This window comes from Venturia canescens, chromosome 10 (assembly GCF_019457755.1).
Source record: "Venturia canescens isolate UGA chromosome 10, ASM1945775v1, whole genome shotgun sequence".
Classification (NCBI taxonomy): Eukaryota; Metazoa; Arthropoda; class Insecta; order Hymenoptera; family Ichneumonidae; genus Venturia; species Venturia canescens.
In genome coordinates, this window is record NC_057430.1 from 12,718,526 (window position 1) to 12,741,459 (window position 22,934).

General features: G+C 41.0%; 3 protein-coding genes across 4 annotated transcripts in view; 2 read left to right on the forward strand and 1 right to left on the reverse strand.

Annotated features, from left to right (window-relative positions):
- The first annotated feature begins 114 nt into the window (after positions 1-114).
- Positions 115-2,145, forward strand: LOC122417406 (protein CREG1-like). Its single transcript, XM_043430901.1, has 5 exons — positions 115-382; positions 729-883; positions 1,109-1,228; positions 1,320-1,401; positions 1,921-2,145. The coding sequence occupies exons 1-5, from the start codon at positions 220-222 to the stop codon at positions 2,037-2,039; spliced, it is 639 nt and encodes a 212-aa protein (XP_043286836.1). The 5' UTR covers positions 115-219; the 3' UTR covers positions 2,040-2,145.
- Positions 2,146-2,267: 122 nt separating this feature from the next.
- On the forward strand, positions 2,268-4,489 carry LOC122417404 (methylmalonic aciduria and homocystinuria type D homolog, mitochondrial-like). The gene is made up of 5 exons (XM_043430900.1): positions 2,268-2,418; positions 2,539-2,671; positions 3,165-3,577; positions 3,660-3,876; positions 3,952-4,489. The coding sequence occupies exons 1-5, from the start codon at positions 2,416-2,418 to the stop codon at positions 4,023-4,025; spliced, it is 840 nt and encodes a 279-aa protein (XP_043286835.1). The 5' UTR covers positions 2,268-2,415; the 3' UTR covers positions 4,026-4,489.
- A 248-nt stretch (positions 4,490-4,737) lies between these two features.
- LOC122417402 (serine-rich adhesin for platelets-like) overlaps positions 4,738-22,934 on the reverse strand; it is a 52,886-nt gene continuing 34,689 nt past the window's right edge. For both annotated transcript variants that reach the window (XM_043430898.1, XM_043430897.1), the window contains 2 exons: positions 11,683-11,875; positions 4,738-10,809 (listed from right to left, as the gene is read on the reverse strand). In XM_043430898.1, the coding sequence (XP_043286833.1) occupies positions 10,484-10,809; positions 11,683-11,875 (519 nt within the window). In that variant the 3' untranslated portion in view covers positions 4,738-10,483. The remainder of the gene's footprint in view (positions 10,810-11,682; positions 11,876-22,934) is intronic.

A 22,934-nucleotide genomic window follows, 5' to 3' on the forward strand; every position in this document is an offset into this window, starting at 1 on the left:
AACGTGATTTGAAATTTTTTTTCCATCGAGTCACTAATATCTGTATGGATGTACGCGCACAGTTTCGTCGAAATTGATATCACAAAAATTTCTGATTTTCCATAAAAGCAGCAAGTTCACAGAGCGCCTGGACACTTCCACGTCGTGCTCCAGCAGAGATTTTCGATTCGTCGCTCCATTGAATCTTGTCTATCAACGAGTGCTTTCCTTCGTGAAATTATGAAATCGCGTGTCTCCCTCCCGCTTGGGATTTTTTTAACTCTTGCCTTCTACGGCTGCTGTAACTGCCAACCGTTGAATTACGAAGATGCGCGATCTGACGTGCAGCCTCCGCCCTTCTACAAGGACGCTGAAATGGCACGTTTCATCGTAAATCAGGCTGGTAATGAAATATTTTCTACTGGAACTTCTCTGCCGATTTTTCAATAGTCAATTCTCACTGTCCGTTACTCTAAAAAGTTTCTTTAAATTATCTCCGCAATTCAAGTACGTGGAATAAAGATTTAAGCATTCTCGAAGCACTTTTTTCTCATTGTTTTGAATTTTTGTCGTTTTTTGGACAAACGCCGATCCCCGAGCTATTGGTGGATTAAAAGAATTGATTTTGTTGGTAGGAAAATGATTTTAGAGTCGAAAAATTTGGGAGCGAATTTATTCGGAGTAACGAAATGAAGAGTGCAGGATTTTTTGTGTGTGGCCCATGCTTGAGTATTCGATGTTCTGCACAGACTGGGCAGCTCTGGGAACAATCAGCACTCGGGAGGATGTTGTTGGTTATCCAATCGTTAACGTGAAATCCATTAGCGACGGACCGGTCGGAAATGGCAACGGAGTTCCTTATTTGTACATCACTCCGATGGGATTCTCAGCCAAAGACTTAGCTGTGAGTACTTTTGTCCATATTGGTTGGAATTCGTTCGAGCTACTCAATCGGTTTCTCCATTTTGAGATTTTTCTTGAGAAAAAACAAGCTTCAGTTGACTCTTGTCATTGTCCTGCGTTGGGCTGAAGCTTTTTTTTTTCGTAATCGAATTTTTTTTATCTGGTTGATGAAATATTTGATAAAATGGTAAAAACGTATTTTTAGTGGAGTTGTTTTAATGCGTAGAAAGATGATCGAGCGAGTCTCATGATGACCTTGGCACAAGGTCCCTACTGCAAGAAGAAGGATTATGACCCAATGGATCCGAGATGCCCAAGGGTCATACTCACCGGAAAATTCCAAAAGGTACGCAGAGAAAAGCAGCTGTGAAGAATAATTCATTTTTTCACTCCGAGTCGTTGATTTATTTCGAATTCATTGATTCTTTGAATTTTAGATCGAGGAGTCGAGTTCGGAATACGATGTTGCGAAAAGTGCCATGTTCGGACGCCACCCGTGGCTCGCCCATATGCCTGAAAGTACGTTAAATTTATGAGAATCATTATTTTGACCATTTTCATTTTTGGTAGCAACTACAATAGCAATATTATCATATAGTAAATATAAAAATTGAACCAAAAGCAAGCAGTGCGACTGACACAACGTCAGTTTACACGGACGACGAGGCGTTTGTAACTTTAATTCGTGGAACGTACTTGTTCGAAAAATCAGTCAAATCGAGTTGAAAAGAAAAAAGAATCAATTTATTAAAAAATTCGATTCGTTTTATGATTGACTTCGAATTTTCACGGTTTATTTTCACACTCGGAGACCCTTCGACGAGAGAGAAACAAAAATAATAATCGTGACGATCATAATGATAATGAAATAACAAAAAAAAAAATAATAATTGAGAAAAAAACTTCATTTTTAATAAAAAATTCGTTCATACTCATTTGTTTGAATAAAAGTGTGTCGTAAGTTGGAATTGTATCAGTAACAATGCATCTTTATAGTTAACCTATAGATATTGATATTAATGACTTAAACTATTTCAGATCATGGCTTCTTCTTTGCAAAAATTGAAATTGATTCCGTTGGAGTTCTTGCGACATTTGGACCAGTTCATATGGTCTCTCTTGAAGATTACTTTAACGCACCGGTTGGCCAGCAATAAGATACATAATGCACAATCTACGAATGTACACGAGTCAATTGTGTTATTGGAAAAGTTGGATTTTTGTTTACTATGAGAATAATAAAAGAATGCTTTTGAGAAAAAACTGTGATTCGCATTACCCCAATATGTTCTTTGAAATCTGCTTTCGTGTTTTCTTGCGAAACCAGCGCCAAGGCGCGGAGTGGTTTTCAATTGGTGACGAATGTCAAGGGACCGTCTCGTTTCTACTACACTGAAAAAGAAACATGCTCACAGACTGCATGACGTAAATAAAACTGGCTTGCATAGCTCTCGTGACGTTAGAGAACCCCTAAAAAGTGACTAAATAATTTATCAAACGTGATTTAAATCCAGTATGTGAAGTGAAAATTCAATGGTAACACGATCCGTGACATATTCCGTTACCTGTTTTTATCGAGGAATCAATGCATTGATGTGAATTTCAAAACTTTTAGGGAAACTTGTTGAATATAACCTCAAAAATTGATATTTACAGATGTATTGCAGTAAAATACTTCAGAGAAATTACATCACATCTGTCAGCTTAGTGCTGAAGGCTAAATATTCTCGACGAAGTGCTAAAAACACTAATTCGTACAAACTCATCAAATCCGATGAGTCTCTGCGTGGTAAATATTTGACTCTTGCAAATCAATTCAAAGCTTTCTAGAGGATATTTTTCTTTTAGAATTGCTGTAATTACATTTTATTACTTTGTGAAATGTCATTCAATCGTGTTTCAATGATGAAATAAAAGATCGTCATCATCTTCGTGACCAGCACCTGATAAGAAAATTAGGTTATGTTTTGAAGCTTTGAGGTGCTCTACTATTTTTCTCGTCTATGTTTCGGGAACTATTTATTATTTTCTTGGGATGATTCGAGGTCAATTTTCCAAATAATTCATGCATTTCTATATTATTGATAAAATGGAGATTGGAACGAATAAATCGTACCAAAGTTCAATACCCCATAAACTATTGTTTGCGAAGGGGATCCTCTATGAGACTTCTCTGTGTCGGTATTTCCAATGTTCAAAAATGTAACGCCGCTGGAATTTGAAAAGAACTTCTCCTGTTTGGTTTTAATTTGTTACATACAAAAGTTTCAATGTTCTCGCAGACCTGGATAACACAGAATTTGGCGTCAATCCAAATTGGGAGCTCTTAGCGCCAAGAGGATTTAGATTTTACATGCCAGGGAGTGTAGGCCCTGGATGGTTAGACGCAACCACAACAGCACAGGTCGAAAGTCGTTCTCCGTTTGTCTGCAGTGACGATGAGTTGTCGGCCGAATTTGCAGTAGAGGAAATTAGTGAGAGATTCAGAAGGAGCAGTCACGAGCGCATGCAACCGACGCTTCGCTGTCTGGCTCAAGAATGTCCAACATTGTTGCGGAAAGGTCTCCTGGAGTTGTTCCCTGGTTGTGTCGAAGTGGCCTCGCCACAGTTGACCATTGTGACCGTTAGTCAAAAATTAAATTCTCGGAGTCACCGATGGAGCAAGGAAGTGGAAACCGAGAAGCTGGCTAAATTCGTAAGTTTTTCTTCATTTTTCATCAACATATTCTAGCCAATTTCTTGATAGTTTAAATATACATTTTTGCAAATTATTACAGTTCGTTCTGGCAGCATCTGATATCTGCACACAGTTAAAAATGGTCGGATATTGGGCTGATTTCATAAATCCTTTTAGCGGACAACCCTATCTCAATCCCCTCAAAAATAATACCTTATACAAAACTGATCAACGTTTTCGCTGCTTGGGTTTCAAGATAGAGCAAAAAAATCATTGTAAAATAATATCCGTTGATAATGATCCTAGAGAATTTGTCGGTATGTTCTCTTTTTCTTTATTATTTTTTTGATTCAAGGGTAGAACAGGTTTTATAATTTAACATTCGATTTCAGGAAGTCTCTATACAACCGCTCCTTCGAGTACCGAGTTTCTCAAGGAAATAATGAGCGGTCTGAACGATCATTGAGATCAGTCTTGTACCCTTTCGCAGAGAATGCGATAGTTTACCAATTAAAATACAAGAAATGTAAAGAGTTTACCGTAATGTGAGTACTGCCAGCGAATAAAATGATTAAAAATCGTAAAAACTTGCTTTTTAGTGGTAATCTGAATGACCATTGAAAGGGAGGTCCGATAAAAAAGTTCAATCTTTTTTCAACATCGATCAACGTCCTTTTTACTGTTTTCAAACATTTTTTGAACTATCTCGTTTTCTTGATTGAGCTACTCGAAAGACTAGGATTACGTAAACTTTTAGCGATTGAGTTTTTTTTGCTGATTAAATTTTCGTACGGAAAGCGATTTAAGTGAGTTGCAAAGGATAGCATTAACTAAGTTCAAAACAATTAAAAGTTGTTGACCTAAGAACGAAGAAGAGAAAGAGGAATCATTGTGCATAGTTAAGAATAAAGGGATTCTTATCTAACTCGAGAACTTCGTTTCACCAATGTCAAACTTTTGTCTCCCATTAATATATAAATTGCTGGCACGGAGCTGCGATTCAATTCGTAAATTTTATTGTCTGTGCTGCTTCTACTTTTTAAACATTACAAGTTACTTCGGTCTTGTGTTTTCATCATTGAACATTCAGGGCTTATTCAAAATAACGGATTAATGAAATAAATTAGGAAAAACATTTTGGGAAAGGGATATTCGTTATTCAAGTATCTCAGTCGACAAAGGACGTAACTGCATTTTATTATAAAACAATGAAATTTTTTCTTTTATCATTTCTTTTTTTTTACAAATTTTTCAACATAGAATAATACTTCGAACTACAAAAAATCGTGCCTCAGTCAATCGAGGCTGCCATAATTCCTCAACAATATTTCTAACGAAGATTCGCTTCTTTAATATTTATATTAAGAATCAATACAATGTGTGGCCATTTTCATAGTGCAAACATCGTCGTACAATTATAATCTTTTGTTTTTTTCTCTTTGCAATTTCGTCTAGTTTTTTTTCTCATGATTCACAAGAGATTCTTTTCGAATCTCTTGTCGTCCATATCATTCTTGATTACTTGTTTTGTATTTTCTCTTGGAATCCTAATCTCCAAGGCGCGATTTTTAGTAAACGCTTCAGCGATCGCGTCGTCGCAAATACTAAAATTGAAAATTAAAATTTGTAGGAAATACAACAATTTTTTTGGAAAACCATTGAAAAAATAGAACTTTATCGCAATTTTTTAGTCGCTGAGCCGCATTTTTGCGCGCTCATGCGCACGGAAGATTTCGAAGACTCATCGTCCTCGAGATTTTTCATGTTACAATTTTATTCCGGATAATACAAGCAATGAATCTTTTGTGGAAGCGATCGCGCAGAGGTAGATAAAATAATGCCAATAAAGTACGATAAAATGAGTAAAAATTTAAGGTTTTACAAAGAATTTCGATTCTTTTGATAATCGATTTGCCACAACAAATAAGATTTTTCTTCATTTATCTCTTTCTCTCTCTCTCTCTCTCTCTCTCTCTCTCTCTCTCTCTCGACAGTTTTTTTTCGAAACTTATATCATCTACTTGTTCCGCTCACCATTTCCTTACTGACATGTATTATTATTTGTTGTTGTCTTAATTTCTTTGTTGCTGCTGCATATTTGTTTTCTTTTCAATTTTTTTTTCTTTTCATTTTTTGTTAATAATGTTTAATACGGTCTTAAATTTTTCGATAAATCGTTAATTTTAATCAATTGATTCGCCACTCGATTCTCACAAAATCGCTCTCACGTTTTTGCCCGTAATGCAAAAAGGACTAATTCATTTAGTATTCCGGTTGTTGTTTTTCGTTTATTCTTTTTTTTCATTAATTACATATAACGTACGAACTATTATTGTTTCGACTACGAGACTATCGATTTTCTTTAAATTTATTTATTTAGATATTGGTCAAAGCTTGCTTTTGGCGCTTCGGCGTCCGTTGTTGCGTGCGTGTATTTTTATTTGTTGGTCATTTCGTCACAGCATTTCGAGGATTCTTTTCTCACGGCGATCGCCAATAGCTTTTCTTTCTCTCACACACTTTTCCCTACGTTGACCCACTATACGCTTTGTCAGAATGCTTTTTTCTTTTCAACTCATTTTATTCGCATCGAATCTCGCCTCCCATCAATCTTCGCAAGTTTCTGTCTTTTTTATTTTTCATAAATCTCGCAATATACAATCGTATCTACCGTTTTTCGTTACATTTATTTTCTTTAGGAACGTAAAATACGAGAGGCTAACTTCGGGGAAGGAGAATGAGGCATTTCAAGAATTCGCTTCAACAATTTTACACTTAATTATCCGATAGACGACCCGGCGTCTATGGCTAGACATCTATCAACGAAGCTAATTTACGGGAAACAAAAGCGAGATCTGCAAACGTTTCACAGGCGTTTGTTCCGCCCGAAAATTCCATTCGAACAGAATTTTCGTATTTTGCGATTCGTGAAAAAGTGTTTTGTTTTCCTACAAAATTCAAATTTTTTCACGATTTTTTGTCGCAAATAAATCTTGAGGATCCTCACTTTAGATCGAGTATTACCATTTTTTTATTCTCGAAAAAGTGAAAACTCTATTCAGAATAAAAATAAACGATTGTGCGATTCAGCGAATTTAAATCGGAATCTTCGAAAGCGTATTTGATGTAATTGTGGGAGGGGGGGGGGGGGGGGGGGGCGAAGGCTCACAAGAATTCAAAAGCAGCCGTTGGATTATTGAAAGACCGCTGAGTTCAAAAAAATTGATCGAATGAAATTTCATCTGTAAACATTTTTATTTGAAAAACGACGAGAGCGACATTTCGAAACTGAAAAATCTAAAGGGAAATGAAATAAGAAAAATTGCGGACGGAAACGGAGATCGAAAATCCGATCGAAAAATGTCTACTCAACTATTATTTATAAACTTGTGATTGTACTAACGAGTAGATGGTTAAATTGGGTGTTTCTTTTGGCAAAGGATTTACGTATTTTCTTAAAGAGTAATTTATATTTGACAAGAAAATACGCTAAATTTGAATTTTTTTACGAATTTTCACTGCGTCTCTGGCTGTGTATTTTCGTATCGTTTGTTAACGAGCATTTCGGTAAGAGACATCGCGTGTGTTTTGCTTCGTTATCGTTACAGTGCGTATTGTAGAGTGCAAATTTAGCGAGGGTTGCGCGAGTTAATTCGGTTATTTGTTGAGAGGAGGAGGGGCTGAGGATGGAAGGGGGAGAACGAACACACAGATAATGAGGGATCGATTGCTAATTTGCAGCAGTGGCGAGAATCGTTACGTACACATTAATATATATATATGCGAATAAATAAATGAATACGTGTGCATAGAATTTCTCGATGTTTCGTACGTAGAGATTTTTAAATGAAAAAACACATTGAGATACGCGAGTTATCTGTCGTTTTAAAATTACGATTATAATTTATCTTCTTTGCTTTTATTCGACGAGAGTTTGAAAATTGTCAGCGTAAGTGATTTATTTATCGAGAGACATAGAAATACAAAATTGGTAATGGATTTCCTAGTCGACTGAACTTTTCATCAGTAATTATATATCTCAGCCTGGCATAAAAAATTCTTTTTGTCCACGATTCTCGTTTATTATTTGGATAAAGGAGAGTGTAAATGATGACTCGATCGTTTTCTACTTGGTTGAGACTGTCGGATCGCAGGAATAATTATGCAAATAAATAAACGAAAATGGTGGACAAACTGACATTTTTTTCGTGTAGTATGCTTATCGGGCGAAAATCAACGGATTCAACGCGAGTCGCTTTTTTATTTCAAACTTTTTTTCTACCATATTTTCGGCTACTATATAACAATCACGAGTTTTTATTCAACTCTCACGCCGGGGCTCTCGCGATTGCATGGCTAATTCACTTAAAAACTAATGGACCTCGTGCAAGCATCGAAATTTAAATTGATTTTCTTGTACGGTCTGTAATTAACGTACGTGACGTTTTTACGCGTGTTTTCTTTCGTTCTCACCTGCAATTGTTCCTCTCGAGTTTTGTTTCATCGGCGCTCTTGACTTTTTTTTTTAACTCTTTTGTCGTTTTTACTCTCGGCCGCTTCATCACACTTTCTCGCGGTCCCTCATATTTTTTCTTTGCGTACCCCTCACCCTCCCTTCACCCCTTTTTCTCTCATTGTTTACGGAGACTTGGTATTTTCGTTTTAATAACGAGTTACTTTAAACTCGGTTCGACGTACAAAATCGTGAATGTAAAAAATCGTGTAAATTCATGTTTAATACGGTCGTTTAACGCTTGACGGTTTTAATTTTTCTAAGGATATATAACAATTAATGAGTCTATACGTTATTTTTTGTTTCTTTTTAAACATTTTTTTTCATCTTCATTCCACGTTTTCCTGTCTCTCTCTCTCTCTCTCTCTCTCTCTCTCGCAACGCCTTGACCCTTCGAATGATATTTTTCATTCGACTCGATCGACGCACGAGTGAAAAATGAAGATTTCGCGCGGGAGGGAAGAAAGTCTAAAGCATCACGAATTTTCTCATCGGTACGTTTGTATTTTTAAGGATGTGCGTTTATCTCGATGCCCGCGATGTCAACACTCGCGAATAAGTTGTGATCGAGTGCGCTTCTCGACTCGGAGATTATTCGATCTGAGCTTCTACCGAGTTTCAAACTCTCATATTCGTCTTTCGAAAGGGGAGAGTACAGTGAAAAGGGGGGGAAAAACGCGAACGAAGACACCATCGCGAAATCATTCTCGTGCACATCTGTTGGATTTCGTATTTATCTTATTATTACGCTTTTTTGCCCTGTGTGTCGTAACAGGCCAGACGACTCAAGGGGGAAAAAATGAAGGAGAGAGCGTACAGACAGTGACTTATGAAATTTGCTATGAAATTTATAACGACGAAACTCTTATTCGCGTTCGTTTTCATGTTTTTTTATTATTTTTCTTCGAATTTTCCTCCCTTTTCCTTCCCCTTCAGATTTTCTTCTCCCTCATTCCTTATCAGTATTACTCCTTGAATTTCATTCCCCCATCGAAAGTCTCGCTCCCTTTGTTGACTCCCTTCCCGCACTCCCGAGAGCCTTCTTCAATGTATTTACTTGATATGCCGCTCGTGAAGAGCCCCGTATATCGTAAACTCGATATATTACTTCTGCATTCGTTTTCTGATCAGTCTCGAGCGATATAAAACTCGATTTTTCGGAATATATCTCTCCGAGATAAATGTTACGATATTGCACTCCCTTTATCTCTTTTTTTGCTTCCCTTCACCTATCCTACGCTACCTCTCTGGCTCCAAGATCTTCGCTCTGTTTCTCATTTTATTTCCGCTTCGTTTTCTGTCTTTCGATATATATATATATATATATATAAGAGTCCTGGATTCGAGTCGTATCTGATTGACGATAATGATGAAAACCTAAAACCCTCTCAACGTCTTTCTCATCCGATGTACTCGATAACGTTAATTGGCCCGATCAATTGGAACAATTTCCTCTATCCACTCTAGTGGCTTATTGGGCTATCGGCTATTTCCACTTTCGACCCCTCGCCGAGCCAAGGAATCCTTATCCCTTCTCAAATCAGTTTTATCATTAGTCCCACTCGATGTATAGAAATTTATAAATTATTTCATATTCTCAAGTTTCGATAAAAAAAACCTTCAATTTTTTCAAAATCTTTCAATCAGTTTAACAGGCACGTGGTAATTCTCAGTGCTTCCTCGATTTTTCGCGGTTCAAAAATTCATAAATTCTCATTCGTTTCATTGATTCCCGGGGTGGGGGCTCTCGACAAAAATATAAAAAGACTTTATCGAAACGAAAATTTCCAGCAATCAACAACATCGATGAAAATGATAAATTTTCGTTCTACTGTCGCATCGAATCACGTTGAAATAAATTTTCACTTCATTTTTAATCTCTCAAGAGATTGTTCGGGAGGATTGTGCTCATAAAAGCGAAAGAACGAACTGAAAAAGACAGCAATTAATCCGGATGAGATTGGATTTCCTGATTCGTCGAGAGAAAATCAACAGCGGCGAGGAAAAAAATCGAAAAAGAAATAAAAAACGTAAAGCAACGAAGCATAGTCAATTATTTATCATTTCTTTTGCCCTCTCGTAATTCTTCCTACCCTATATATTCGTCCCATTCGTATCAGTCTTCACACATTGTTGTTTTGTTTAATTATTTATTCATTAATACACAAAAATTCCATGAATATTTATTGCAAGAGTCTCGAGCCTGGACACAATCGATTCATTTTTTCATCATTCCATATTATATTTATATTTATATTTATTTTGTTATTTATAACTTATTTATCACGCGATTTATAGGGAATAGTTGATTTGTTGTTGCTGTTGTTGGATTTATACATTCATTGAAGCCTCGGAGCGATCGGTGAAGCCTACTAAGAGGCTTTTTTCAATCGCCACGAGTTCCTTTGTTTCTATAGAACGTGAAGATTTTCACAGCTCTTTGACTTACTGTCTCGCGCCCATACCTTGTCCAATAAATGTCGCACCTTCAAACTCGCGCTCGTTCGACTTCCACGATATTTTTTCGGCGAGTTGTTCTCCGAGCACGAACCCAGAGGCGATTTGCTTCGATTCTTCCTCGATCTCCGACGAAACAAATCACGATTTCTCTCCGGATTTTCCAGCTTCAAGCGTATCTGCTTCAGCAAACCGACCAACAGCTCGTCCACGTTGTGATTCAAACCGACCGAAGTCTCGATGAATTTACAGTCGTACGACGTCGCCATCGATTGACCTTCTGTAAGGAGAGTTACCGAGTTTCATGCTTTTTTATATTTAAGCAAAAAAAATTGATGCTTCCTGTTCCGTTTTTTACGAATTAAAACAGTTTTTGTGAAGCCTCTGTCACACCGTCGAAACACCGAAACACTCGTGCAATTGTTTTCTTTGTCCGCAAAAGAAGAAATAAATTTAAAAAATGAATAAAAATAACAATAACGCGATAAAACAGGCGAGGCAAGAAGTTGGAGAACATTGTTCATTTAATCCATCGCAATCTGAATAACCTTTAATTAAGAGGTCTAAAGGTAAATTAATGTCTCACCGCGGAGAGATTACAAAAGGTTTATGAAAGGATGGGATGGAAGGTCCCGTATATATTGAGTGTAGTTTGGAAAAAGTTTGGCAAGGTTGAGGGCCCGGGGTCCGCGCTCTCGACGATTTCTCGACCCGTATATCGGACGTTTATTTTTAATTAACCGACCTCATTCGGGCTCGGAGGATCGTTTTTTTCGTTCTCTCTTTCCCCCTCCCTCTCTCGAGGCTCCGCGGAATGAGGCGGACTTTCTCATCGCGAATAATTGGAGAGTTTTAATATTAGCACTCTGAATATATTATGCGAAACCTCCCAAAGGGGTTATGAGAAGAAAAACAATGATTGAGACGACGAGGGTACACGAGAAAAATCGATTTGAACTATCGTTCGCCGGGTTTTCCGCGGGAAATTAACGAGCCGAATTTTCTTTCACATAAATTACTCCTCCCGTACACCCCCGAAGGAGAAAAGTGTGCTGTAAGTGAAAAAAGGCTGGAGTAGTCAGACGAGAGGGAATCGGGTCGATTCCTCGTGAGATTCAACCCATTCAAATGATAATTGATTTCTCGAGTTTACCTTCGATGCTGACGAGACGACATCGCACGAGATCGACCTTGTTACCAACCAGTATAACAGCCCTTGCTGACACGTGATCGCTGCGCCAAAGTATCTGGAGAAGTTCTTCGGCAACTCTCACCGAAGTTCTGTCGGTTGTGGAATAAACGACGCAGTAGGCGTGAGGCTCGTAACTCGATATGCAGGCTTCGGGCTACGAGTTAAAAATACATTTTCACTTTAACACGAAAATATGAAAATGAGCGAGTCCTTGAAGGGATTCGCGACGAGAATGCGCGATAAAAATGCTTCCAGGAACTCAACGATGTTCAAGTTTCTTCGATTCGTTATCAAAAACGTTAATATGCAATTTCGTGCGGTGAAAATGGAAGAAAAAGGGCACGATTATCGACGAGGGGAGGAAAAAAACGCCCCCATTTTTTCGTATCTTTGATTAACTTCGTTATACATTTTTTAAAGTTCTCCAAAGCCTCCGGCTCGCTCAACCATATTTCCACCCCTTCCCTCCGCATTTATTCTTCACTTTTTCTCATTCTTATAACGCTCGCTACTTAGAGACGTGTTTTGTGCCTGGGGCAACGAGAAACCCACCGAACAGGGTCAGTGGCAGAGCACGAAGCGCTTCTATACGAACATGAGAGAGAAAAACCCTAACAAAGTTCGTTGCTTTAGCTTGTATTAGACGTACTTAAATGTACGATCGGGAAAACGTGCCGGGGAGAGAGAGAGGGAGAGAACAAAGGGATGAAAAGGTTGAGGGTTCTTTTAATCCTCGTCATGCTCGCTATTCTTTCAAAACTTATGAAATTCCATTGAAAATATTCAGAAGCTTGTTTATCCTTCAAAGAGAATCATACGAATTATTCTTTAAAATCTTCAATCACTCAATTTTCAATCGCTCTATTCCTGAGTTCGAAAAAATCTCATTAATATTGATATAAAAACAATAACAAATCCCAATGACATCCTACAAAGAGGATCGAATCGAAAAATATCTTTTATTTTTCTCATAATTCATTCGACAGAATGATTTTTTCCTCAGCTCAAGGACTTATTATTGTTCAATTATTGTTAATTGATAATTATTTCTTAATTGATAATTTCTAAATACTGGCGCAAATTTGCACTTTGACTTTTCAAAACTTTTTATTTCATCCCTAAATGTATGAAATTAATCTTATTACGAGACTGTTTAGGGATAATAATTCCTTAGTAATCGATTAAAATCATTTAAAAAAATGAGAAACGAAGTTTTATTATAGAAAAATGGGCAAATTGAAGAAAGGAATTTTGAAGTTCTAGACACTTGAAACTTTCGTGCAATAATGTAACAATTTTATAATGATAAATAATGAATCAAGTTGTCCAGTTCTCTTCGTCACCGTCTCGAAAGATGTTATTGATATAAATATTAAAAAGAACGGAGGATTCTGTGGGTGAATCAATAGGATATTTCGGAATGTTAATATTCACGTGTCGATATTGGTTATAAAGCTCTATTCCCACGGATGGGATTCATGACTTATGCATCAAGTTCGGCCAAGCTATGCGAAGAGAAGCGACAGAGAGAGAGAGAGAGAGAGAGAGAGAGAGAGAGAGAGAGAGAGAGAGAGAGAGAGAGAGAGCGAGCTAAAGATGAGATTATGGAGAGATCGATCTTTTCCCTGAGCAAACCGTTCAAGTTACGTCGCAAGCCCTCGAATCGGTATTCAGGAAGAGTTGGGGTGAGCAGAGGCCAGGTTCGGTTCGAACAAAGCTCCGGCGCTTCGTGTGTTCTCCACCTTAACTTGTCCCCCCGCCACTCGCTCTTTCTCTGATTTCGCTTCCGTGCCCGTCGCTCTCTCTTCAATACGAGCAGGGATTTATTATTTAAGGGCGGAGGCAGCGGAGGGTGAGTCAGGCAAGCGTACGAGGGCAAAAGAGTATTTTCAATCCGAATTTCATAAGAATTTGTAAAATAAAGAAACGTCTTTAACGAGCCGGATTGAAAGGCGGGCTAAGGCGATTTGTTCTTCGGGACACGAAGGTGTGTCGGTAGGAGAGCTGTGAGAGGATCAACCACGCGGATAGAGGAGCGAGAAATTTCGGATAAATTAGTCACGAAGTGTGTGTCGTGTACCGCACGTTATAAAGTTCCGCGGTGTTTCGATAACGAGAGCGGTTGGCTCGAGGATTGTTATGTGAAATGACTGAGGTACACATCAGCCCGTGAAAACGGAGGCGGGGACCCGGGATTGGGTGGCTTTTCGTTATTCGAGTTCGTGTAAACGTTAACAGCGGGGCGTAAACTCTCGGGGCATTGGAGGGCTACCCAGGCTCGAGCGTGCATGTATATTTTAACGGACGTGAAGGATCGTAGGGAGAAGCGAGGACATAATCAAAGTTTTGGGCCACGGGATGAAGGAGGGGGGAGAAAATGCTGGCGATGCTAAGAGAAGTTACTGTAACTGAAATCTGTTTTCGGAATCTGTGCAATATATGCATTGGATTAGAGAAAATCCGAAGTCGACGTAACAGGCATGAATTGGTGTGTGTGTGTGTGTGTGTGTGTGTGTGTGTGTGTGTATGTAAAACGCAGAGATACACGGGGCAAGCTCGTTCGTTACACAGAGCTTTGAGGAGGAGAGAGCACGACGACGAGGATTGCTTCGGATCGCAGCAAATACTTTGCCCGAGTGAGTCAACTCCAAACGAAGCAGCAACGGCAGCACTGACGAAGCTTAACCGAATTAGATTCGCATAATTTCGCTCATACTTCGGTCAGGCTTTACCAGGGCGCAGTGCGGGTCTCGCTCCCCTATATTTGAACTCGGTTCTCGAGTCGCTACGTGCGCGTATTAATTGTGAATAAAAGTATGAAAATATGTTCGGTGATCCGAGCGAAGTATGACGAGGGCCGTTTTCCTTACTTTCAAGCCCCATTATCGAGGGTTGTACCCGATTAATCGTCCTCCGGACGGCATAAAATAGTTGTCCGAGGTGGCTTTATATCTCTCGGAGAATCCCCGGCGAAATTGTCTCATATCTAGAATACGAGCCTTGACCGAGGTCGCGAGGGACACGACGCCGCTCGGAGGGTTTATTTCGAGTGGTTTAGACGAATTTCGAGGGTAAACAGAAGGGTCTTATAGCGTTAAGGAGGCAAAGAGGTGAATAAGCATGATGTCGAAGGGACTGGAAAGGGTGGCATGTCGGGATGGACCTCCCGGCCGAGGTCACCACTTGCCAAGCAGCTTCGTTTTTTTGTACATAGAAATATACGCGGCGTGCATCCATTGATTATGGGATAGGAATATCGTGCTTTTCCATGGAGAATAGTCGCGTGCTGAATCTTGAGGGAGGAAGAGAGAGGCTCGCGAGGGAGAGGAAACTTATCGCGGAGGGATATCAGGGCTTGGAAAAAGGCTCTTGCCTAGCGAGACGTGTTCGTTCTCTCAGCTGAAACGTTGCTGCTCGAAGATCACCCAGGCATATCTGTCACACGGTAAATGAGCGATCGACCGGAAACTCACTTCGACTGTAAAACGATCAATCCCTCTCTTTTCTGCCCCCTGCAGCCTCCTCCCCGCAGCCTCGTCTCCTTTACCGAGCCTTTTATTCAATAATATATATTTTTGAGCCTCCACACGATCCCCGAATTAAGGAGACTCTTTCCGATCCCCTTCTTCTTCTTTCTCGCTCATCCGTACATTTTAGCCTCCCAAAAGCGTTCACCAGCCTTGACTCTTCCGAAGAGCCTTCCACGATGAATTGATAGCGTGTCGAAAGACTCGAACCCCTGCTCTCCCTCCCCGAACCATTTCCAAATATCTATTTTATCGCTCAAGCTGCCCCTCGGCCTTCTTCACCCCTTTATTCCAACCTCCAGACGTTATTATCATCGACAAGCCTCGTGGGGAAGAATTTTTGTGCAAACATATATATTTCATTGTACGTGACATATTTCGATGATGTATTCAATACGTCAAATAATTTAATGTGCTTCGCAGAGAGTTTATAAATATGCGAATAAGGATTAGGCTGGGGAGACAAATACCTCGTTTTTTCACTGCAACATCCAATCGCGAGCACATTCAAACTCTGCTCGAATTCAGGCCCGAACAAACGAGCCCGCGAATACGTTTTTTCTGTCGAAGAATTCCGTCGACATTTTCATCAATTTCTCCACTGTCATAACGACCTCGTTCCCCCGTCTGCCCCCGACCCGACAATTCTTATTCACAATATGTTTTTCTGACGCAAAGAAAAAAACTGTCCCGTGTGCCTTAACCCGCACAAAAGACTCCTCATGAAGCATAAAAGCATGTAATTCGCGGAGGCGAAGAGAAGAGCTCGCGGGCGGGAAAGACTCTGTGGAACTCTCGTACGATCGACTTATCATCAAGACGAGAAAGAATTCGCTGTTCTAGTTCATCTATAGATATCCGGTATAATCCAAGTATCGATAGATATACGCGCTCAAATGAAAAAAAAGTCATTCGACGCAGCGGTTGGATGCGCCACTGAGAGTCAGGCGAATAAAAGTTTCTCTCTCTCTCTCTTTTTGTACAGAGAGCTCCTCGATTTCCTCCTTTCTTAGCCACTCACTCTCGTACGAGGAGGAGAAAAATAAATGCGGAGAGGTCACGGCCGGGAGGGGATGAGCATTGATTCATCCGCGTTTCCGTGTCTCCTTTATCCTCGCGAGTAAATTCATTTTTATAATACTTCATTTTTTATGTATTCATGGATCGTTGATTCGGAGTATATGAAATCCACGTTCCTCCGCGTGTATTAGCTCTCGGTGGGCGGGATGGCATTTATTGACTTTATCATTCACCAGCGTCGAATCCGATGCAAGAAAAGTGTTAATTTATTGGTTTTTTTTCCTAGTCTTATCGACTAATTTTCATCGAATTCCAAAAGCTCTTTCGCCGTAGATTATTTGACGACTGCGAATAATTACGTCTGGGAATCTCGCGCGGATTGCGAAGCTCCTTTTGCGAGAGCGTGTGAGAGGAGGCGCAGGTCGAGGGACTATTAATTACATAAATAAAGGTGAAATTGAGTTAGGCGGGGCTCGCGCGCGAGCCTCGGCTCGTCCAATCTACTCGACGATCGTTGATCAACCAATTAATGTTTACGCGCCAACTCGGAGACGTGATCATCGGGGATCGTAGACGCGCACGCGGCAAGCTCGAACGACGCGTCTTCATCACCGGATGAAAAGAGCATTTAACGATGTGAACGTGCTTCGAAGTTCGCATTACAGTGACTGCGAAAAATGATGAGAAACGAACTTGAGAGGAAAAAAAAAAATGAAGAATTTATCAAACTTTTCTCGCACTCGTTGCGGAGGAAAAAATCTTTTGTCATAGATCACGCGCGGGGACACAGATAAAATAAGAGTATTCGGAAACTTTATCCTAATGGAATTTGTTGAAAGGATAATTAAAGTTGGCGGTGGGAAGATTTCATGGTGGACCCTTTGCAGGATGCGCGATGCGAAACTCATCGAGCGAGTTATCCCGGAGCTTCGTCGATGTTATAGTTAACATTTCACTTCCAATAATAATTCAATTTTGTGACAGGCTCGGAGAGCTGGTTGTTATCACCTCGACGCGGATTATCTTCTCTCGCAGGGTTCTTCATTCCGGGCCCTGAACTTTGACACCTTTTGAAGACTCGCGTATTCAATTATTATTAAATAAAAAGCATTTCGAGTCGGCGAAGCAGAAGCACGAAAATTCTCGTTCCTTTGCGAAATAATCATTACGAAAAGCCTCTGATGAACACTTCGCTGCCGCAGATCGTAACAGAAACCTCTTTCTCTCCCGTTCTCCGTGTCTTAACAACGAAGGAGCTTTTACTACTGAGATTATGTTGAACTATGCTCAAGCTAACGAAGTACCACCTGAGGGCTTCCTAAACTTTGACCCTTACGAGCTAGAGAAAGCGTGCCAAATATAATATGCTTGTCTTCCATCATTATATGTATATGTATACATCAAGTGGACTCGCACGAATTGTATGGTCCTTTGAGATTGCAGGTACACTCGGTTACCATAGACACTTTAGACCTGGCTGAAACACTCTGGCTTTTCAAGTCCCACGGAGCTCTCGACTCTTAAGCTTCCCGTTAATTTTCCTCTGTCACGCGAGCATTCGCGAAAGTGATGCTAAAACTACTCCTTCAAACTTCTTATGAGACGTAAGTATTTTATAAAACTTTCAAAATACTCGCCTCGTTTCTTCATCTACCAAGTTTTTTCCTCGCCCTTTAACGACCCTTGATTTCTCCCATTCTTGTTTAAAGTGTATGAAAAGTTGCATCGAACTTGCTTTCGTGAAACGGGTGGGTCATTAAGGCAATTAATCAAGTTACGTTACGACGACGATTAAGGGAGTTTATTCGTTCGGGCAGTGAAATTTATTTTTCAGTATCGACGAGTTTTTCATTCTCTTTCAAATTTCGTAATCGTCCTTGGGCTCTGTCATTGAGATTCTTTTTACGATGGTTTTAACGCGTCAAATGGAATTCTCTGGTTGTTCATTTCTCGTCGTTTTGTAGTTTTATCGTTGTAATAACGGAGATAAAAATTGCTCGAAAATACGTACGCGAGAGCGGCGTACTTGTGGAAAATTTTTCCGAGAAAATCGTCATTTTGCTCGTGCAGAACGCAATTTAACCGGGAATCCCCAGTCGAGGCTAGAATATTTATAACAATGTGAAACAGGATATGGAGAATCGCGTCGAAAAATGCAGGGAAAGAGAGAGAAGTTCAAGCCCGAAGTTCTACTTCATCGATCGCGCGGTCAGTCGAGAGACAATTAACGTCCGGATCCCTCCTCGTTATCATGGCAACGATAACGAGCTTCAATTAACGCGAAAGATTCAAAGAGGCGCCGCGCGGGGATAGATGTATGCATGGGAAGATGGATATACCGGTTTCATCCCAGTGTTGACGATGCAACCTGTATTTGAGCAAGCCTCGTTCCACCGGTTAATTACACCGGTAATACTCGATTAAGGAGGTAGAAAAAGGAGCAAAAGCGACTTTGCACATCGCTATTTAAATTCAAAGCGTTATTCAGCTTCGAAGGCGCTATGCACACGCGATAAAATTTTGCCTTTGCAAATTAGTTGAGCTTAATGGAGACTGAAAAAATGATGGAAGTTCTGGCTTTTAGCTAATTTCAAAGGGGAGCGGTATTCGAGATAAATTTTAACTGACAGGATCTTTGTTTATTTATCAGGAACGTATTTTCTCGCTTTCTTCCCTCCTGGCTGCAGCTTATCGCGTTTCGTCATTCGTTTTTTATTCGACACCGCGTGAGGAAATAAAAGACGAAAGAAATTAGGAAAATAAACTTTTCTACTTCTGCTATTCGAAATCCAAAGGGTTTTCCCCGCTTTCGACGATGCTCCAGATGGAATTTTGCTACCGTAAAGTAGCCGGGCTAACTTGATAAAAAATCGTTCGAGTTCCGACCCCCTCAGCTCGTTTCAAAGTGGAGTGGAGTCCGACGAATTTTTCTACACTTTCATCATTTTCAGCTGCGGTTATTCATCGAGTTTACTGACATTCATTTTTATTTCAACACTCATTGGAATTCATTGGCGCGATTAATATTGCTTGTAAATTTGAATATATTATTGATTCGACTGTACACTCGTGAACGTTGTGTAGTTTGAAAACATTGCAAATCGAATTTGCGGTGACTGGGGTTCGTGGAGGTAAAAAAGGACTCCAATATTGTAGGTCCGAAGCTCGGAGACGACGACAGAAGGTGTCGAGAAAAATCCAATCGAGCAAGAGTCAAGGTTTATGTTTTCCTTTTTTTCCCCCGACACCACGTCGCCTGTTCTCGCTGCTCTCGTTCGTTCGCGACGACTCCTTTCTGTGAGCTGCCCGGATCGCTGCGTCCTCGGTTTTTGTTTTACCGTCGTTGCGCACCAAATGGACACATGTCGATGAGAAACAATCTGTTATTCGGATTTTCGGTGTATACACGAGGATTTTCCTGCTAGCCGCGCCCCACATATGTGCGGCTTTTCGTAAAATGGCCTCGCGAACTGTCAGATCAGTCAGCAGGCAGAATTGAAAGATGAATTTTTCGACAGGGGTCCTCGAAGGGATTCGAATGTCGTGACATATCCGTGGCAAAAATTCATGAATAATTTTCCACGCGAATATATAACTCGGCGAATTATCTCCGCTGGGGAGACACGCGAGCGGCTTCTCGAAGCCTCCAAATTTGAAATTCTTCTTCCGGCCGAAGTTATTATCACTTCTGTTAACCTTATTACCGAGAGCCTCGAAAAGGAAAATTCAATTTTATCCGCTCGCTACATAAATACATACGAAGCGAATTGAATTTTCTCCTCGGATGCTTCGACAGCCGACGACGAATCTCGAGTCGCGAGGCTTCGGTCAGAGAGAGAGCTGCTCCGAAAAAATTCTCGTGTTACTGCACATCGATACGACAAGCGCTTTTCAATCGGTGGATCCTGGCGTCGCTGCTCCGGCTTCCGGAATAAAGAGAGCGTTGCCTCGAGCAGCTCTTTCCATACTTTTTTCTGATCGGAAAAACGTTTTTTTTCAAATTATTCTGTTCCCATGTCAGAGTCGAAGCATGTCAGCGTAATTAGAAGCGAGTGACTGAGTTTATCGTCAAACTATAAATGCAGTCAAATGACTTTTTCGCATTTGCTCCCATGACGTCGATCGTATTTTGACGGTGCACGAAAAACCTCATGACTTTACGAACGCGAATATCTCTCTCCCCGGGACTTTGCGGTTTGTGATTGAATGCAAGTACAAAAATAAAATTCCGTTGAAAATTTCGAAAATACTTTCGGGCTGTTCGACTCATCAGAACAACCATTGTGTTTTCAGACTCGCGTGCGAATTCTGTTCGAATGAAAATTTAATGAAAATTCTCGTAGTTGATCAAGACCGAGAATGAAAACAATTTGAATAATTTTCGAAAAGGGATTTAATCAAGCCTCAGGGCTGAACGTGGCTGTGAGTATTGAAAAGAATTGGGAGAAAAACCAATAAATAAAATTTGATGTGTCATTTCCCGTTCGAAAATTCAGTGCGTTGGAGGTAAAGAGTGGGCAGTTTTCTCGATCGGTGCTGAAAAAAGTTGGTTCGAACAGCGTAAGCGAATGTAATAATTAAAACGTCATTCATAATCGAAGCGCGAGAGAGGCCTTTGGTCGGAGTCCCCGCGTGATTTTATTCCGGTGCTTTGTTACGAGGAATATGAATAAATAACTTTTCATCGAATAAACAAGCGCGGGCGCGCATGCGAGGGAGCGTATTGTTTCGAGGCTTTTGCCACAGCATTAAACCGGTAAATAAGTTGCCCGGAGATGCACGAAGCAAAAGACAATTCGTCAATTTCGTTTGAATCCCATTTCCCGTCCCGGTGTCCCCGCTCGCTCTTGTTTCTCTTAATATAATATTCCTCGTTTACGTGCAGCGTTACGAGCCGCGCGAGGTCGTGTATCGCCTCGAATATCCGTACAGAATTAATAATTCAATTGGAGGCTGACGCTCGATCCCGGAGGACAATGGGCGCCGGTGATATCGTCAAGATTCGCGTCGTCGCGTATACCGCGTCGCCTCGTTCGTGTGCTCGCTGCCGGAGAGTGTGTTAAGATTTTCGATCGATCCCTCGTCCAGCGGGGGGCTTAACTATCATATCGCGATTACAAGATCTGCACACAGCGCGTCCACGGCGGGCTGGTCACGCTCCCGAGGCAGAAATCCCCTTGGACAATCCCCGGCCGCTTGTGTTTTCTCACTGTGACGCGTCCATCGATGAATTTAACTCGATATTACCAACATTCAGGCCCGCGTCGTGTGTCGCCGTGGAATATCGTGAAAAGCCAATATTCCGAGCGCGATATACAAAAGCTTTATCGAATGAGCGGCGTTATAACGAGATTGCGGAGTCCCGAATTCGAGCGCCCCTGCGACGAGGCGGCCTAAACCTCTTCGTTTCAATCGCCCTTAACCCTTATTTCAACTCGAACGTTTTCGGGTCTCTACGACAGAGCAGCTTCGTCCCTAAATCGTCAGACCCGACGCGAGGCTCCTCGCGCCCGATCCTGCCAGCTTCCTAAGTACGTACAGCGTGCGCTTATCTTCTCGGGTGTTTCCGCGCCCATATATCGTCGGGTTAGCACGTCACGTGATCTCTGTTATATCCGCGTGGAAACTTGAAAGCGGCTCCGATGGTGAGCTCGACGAGGGTCGCGAATATCCTGACGTTCAGCCACAAATTCGATATTAATTGAATTCAAGCCAGCGTGACATAATGGCTCTTCTCTTAGCTTCCATCCCGGCGAGGCGTTCCGGGCGGCAAGCGCCTCCGCCCCCGCTACTACTCTCGTCACGTCATTTCACCTACATAAATATACCGCCGCATGCATATTCCTCCGTAAAATCACACACACACACACGTTTAAACGAACGCGTGCACTTCGCGTAAGACTGCTTTCGTGAATTCTGCACTTTCGAATGGCGAATCGGGGGCCCCCGATTCGAGGACCCTGCGCGACGCATAAAACCGGATAAATCACTCCTGTTTCTTCCTCCCTCCCGTTAATAATACAAGCGAAAGCCCCCGCGCTTGATCAGGATTTATAATCAATTAGCCAACCTGCCACAGAGAATCTTCGATCAAAGCGACCCGGTTACCGAGGTGTGGCGAATCCGCACATCCGTATACATGGATATGCGGTATAAACAGATGCTTCTGTAGATCTCCTTCAAGATACAGGATAGTTGACAGATTCGATGGATAATTCAACGCTAAATTAATCGAGCGACTGTACGTGTCTGATATTCGATAATAATCGATTTGACTCTGCAGGAGGGAGATTGAGCTTCAAATCTGTTTCAAGCTTCTGCGGGAGAATTCAGCGTGATATTGCGCGATTGGCGTACTATTTCAGGTAGTTTGAAAGTGAGAATAATTGAGGCTGTTCGAAATATGGTCGCCCCGGTATTGGATTCTCGAAACGGAGTTTTGCCGACGCGGCAATTACATTGCGGGGTATTGTCCTTTGGAATTTTTGAAAATGGCCAATATTTCGAGTTCGTGCGGCGAGTTGTTTCTTTTAATTGCGCAGATTATGAGGGACTTATCTAAATGAAGATCCGTTATTTGGCTCTGCTCCAAGCCCATTCGAAAAAAAAAATTAAGGTTACGAGCGTGCGGTACGAGCGCCGCCGCCGGAGCGCGATCAGTAAAAA

What these genes read in the sequence shown, in the direction of transcription:
- LOC122417406 (XM_043430901.1), top strand. Translation starts at nt 220, where the DNA reads ATGAAATCGCGTGTCTCCCTCCCGCTTGGGATTTTTTTAACTCTTGCC. An exon ending in TCTCAGCCAAAGACTTAGCT is followed by an intron (nt 884 to 1,108) that starts GTGAGTACTTTT and finishes TTTAATGCGTAG; the next exon opens with AAAGATGATCGAGCGAGTCT. An exon ending in GCTCGCCCATATGCCTGAAA is followed by an intron (nt 1,402 to 1,920) that starts GTACGTTAAATT and finishes AAACTATTTCAG; the next exon opens with ATCATGGCTTCTTCTTTGCA.
- LOC122417404 (XM_043430900.1), top strand. An exon ending in CCGAGAAGCTGGCTAAATTC is followed by an intron (nt 3,578 to 3,659) that starts GTAAGTTTTTCT and finishes AAATTATTACAG; the next exon opens with TTCGTTCTGGCAGCATCTGA. An exon ending in TGATCCTAGAGAATTTGTCG is followed by an intron (nt 3,877 to 3,951) that starts GTATGTTCTCTT and finishes ATTCGATTTCAG; the next exon opens with GAAGTCTCTATACAACCGCT.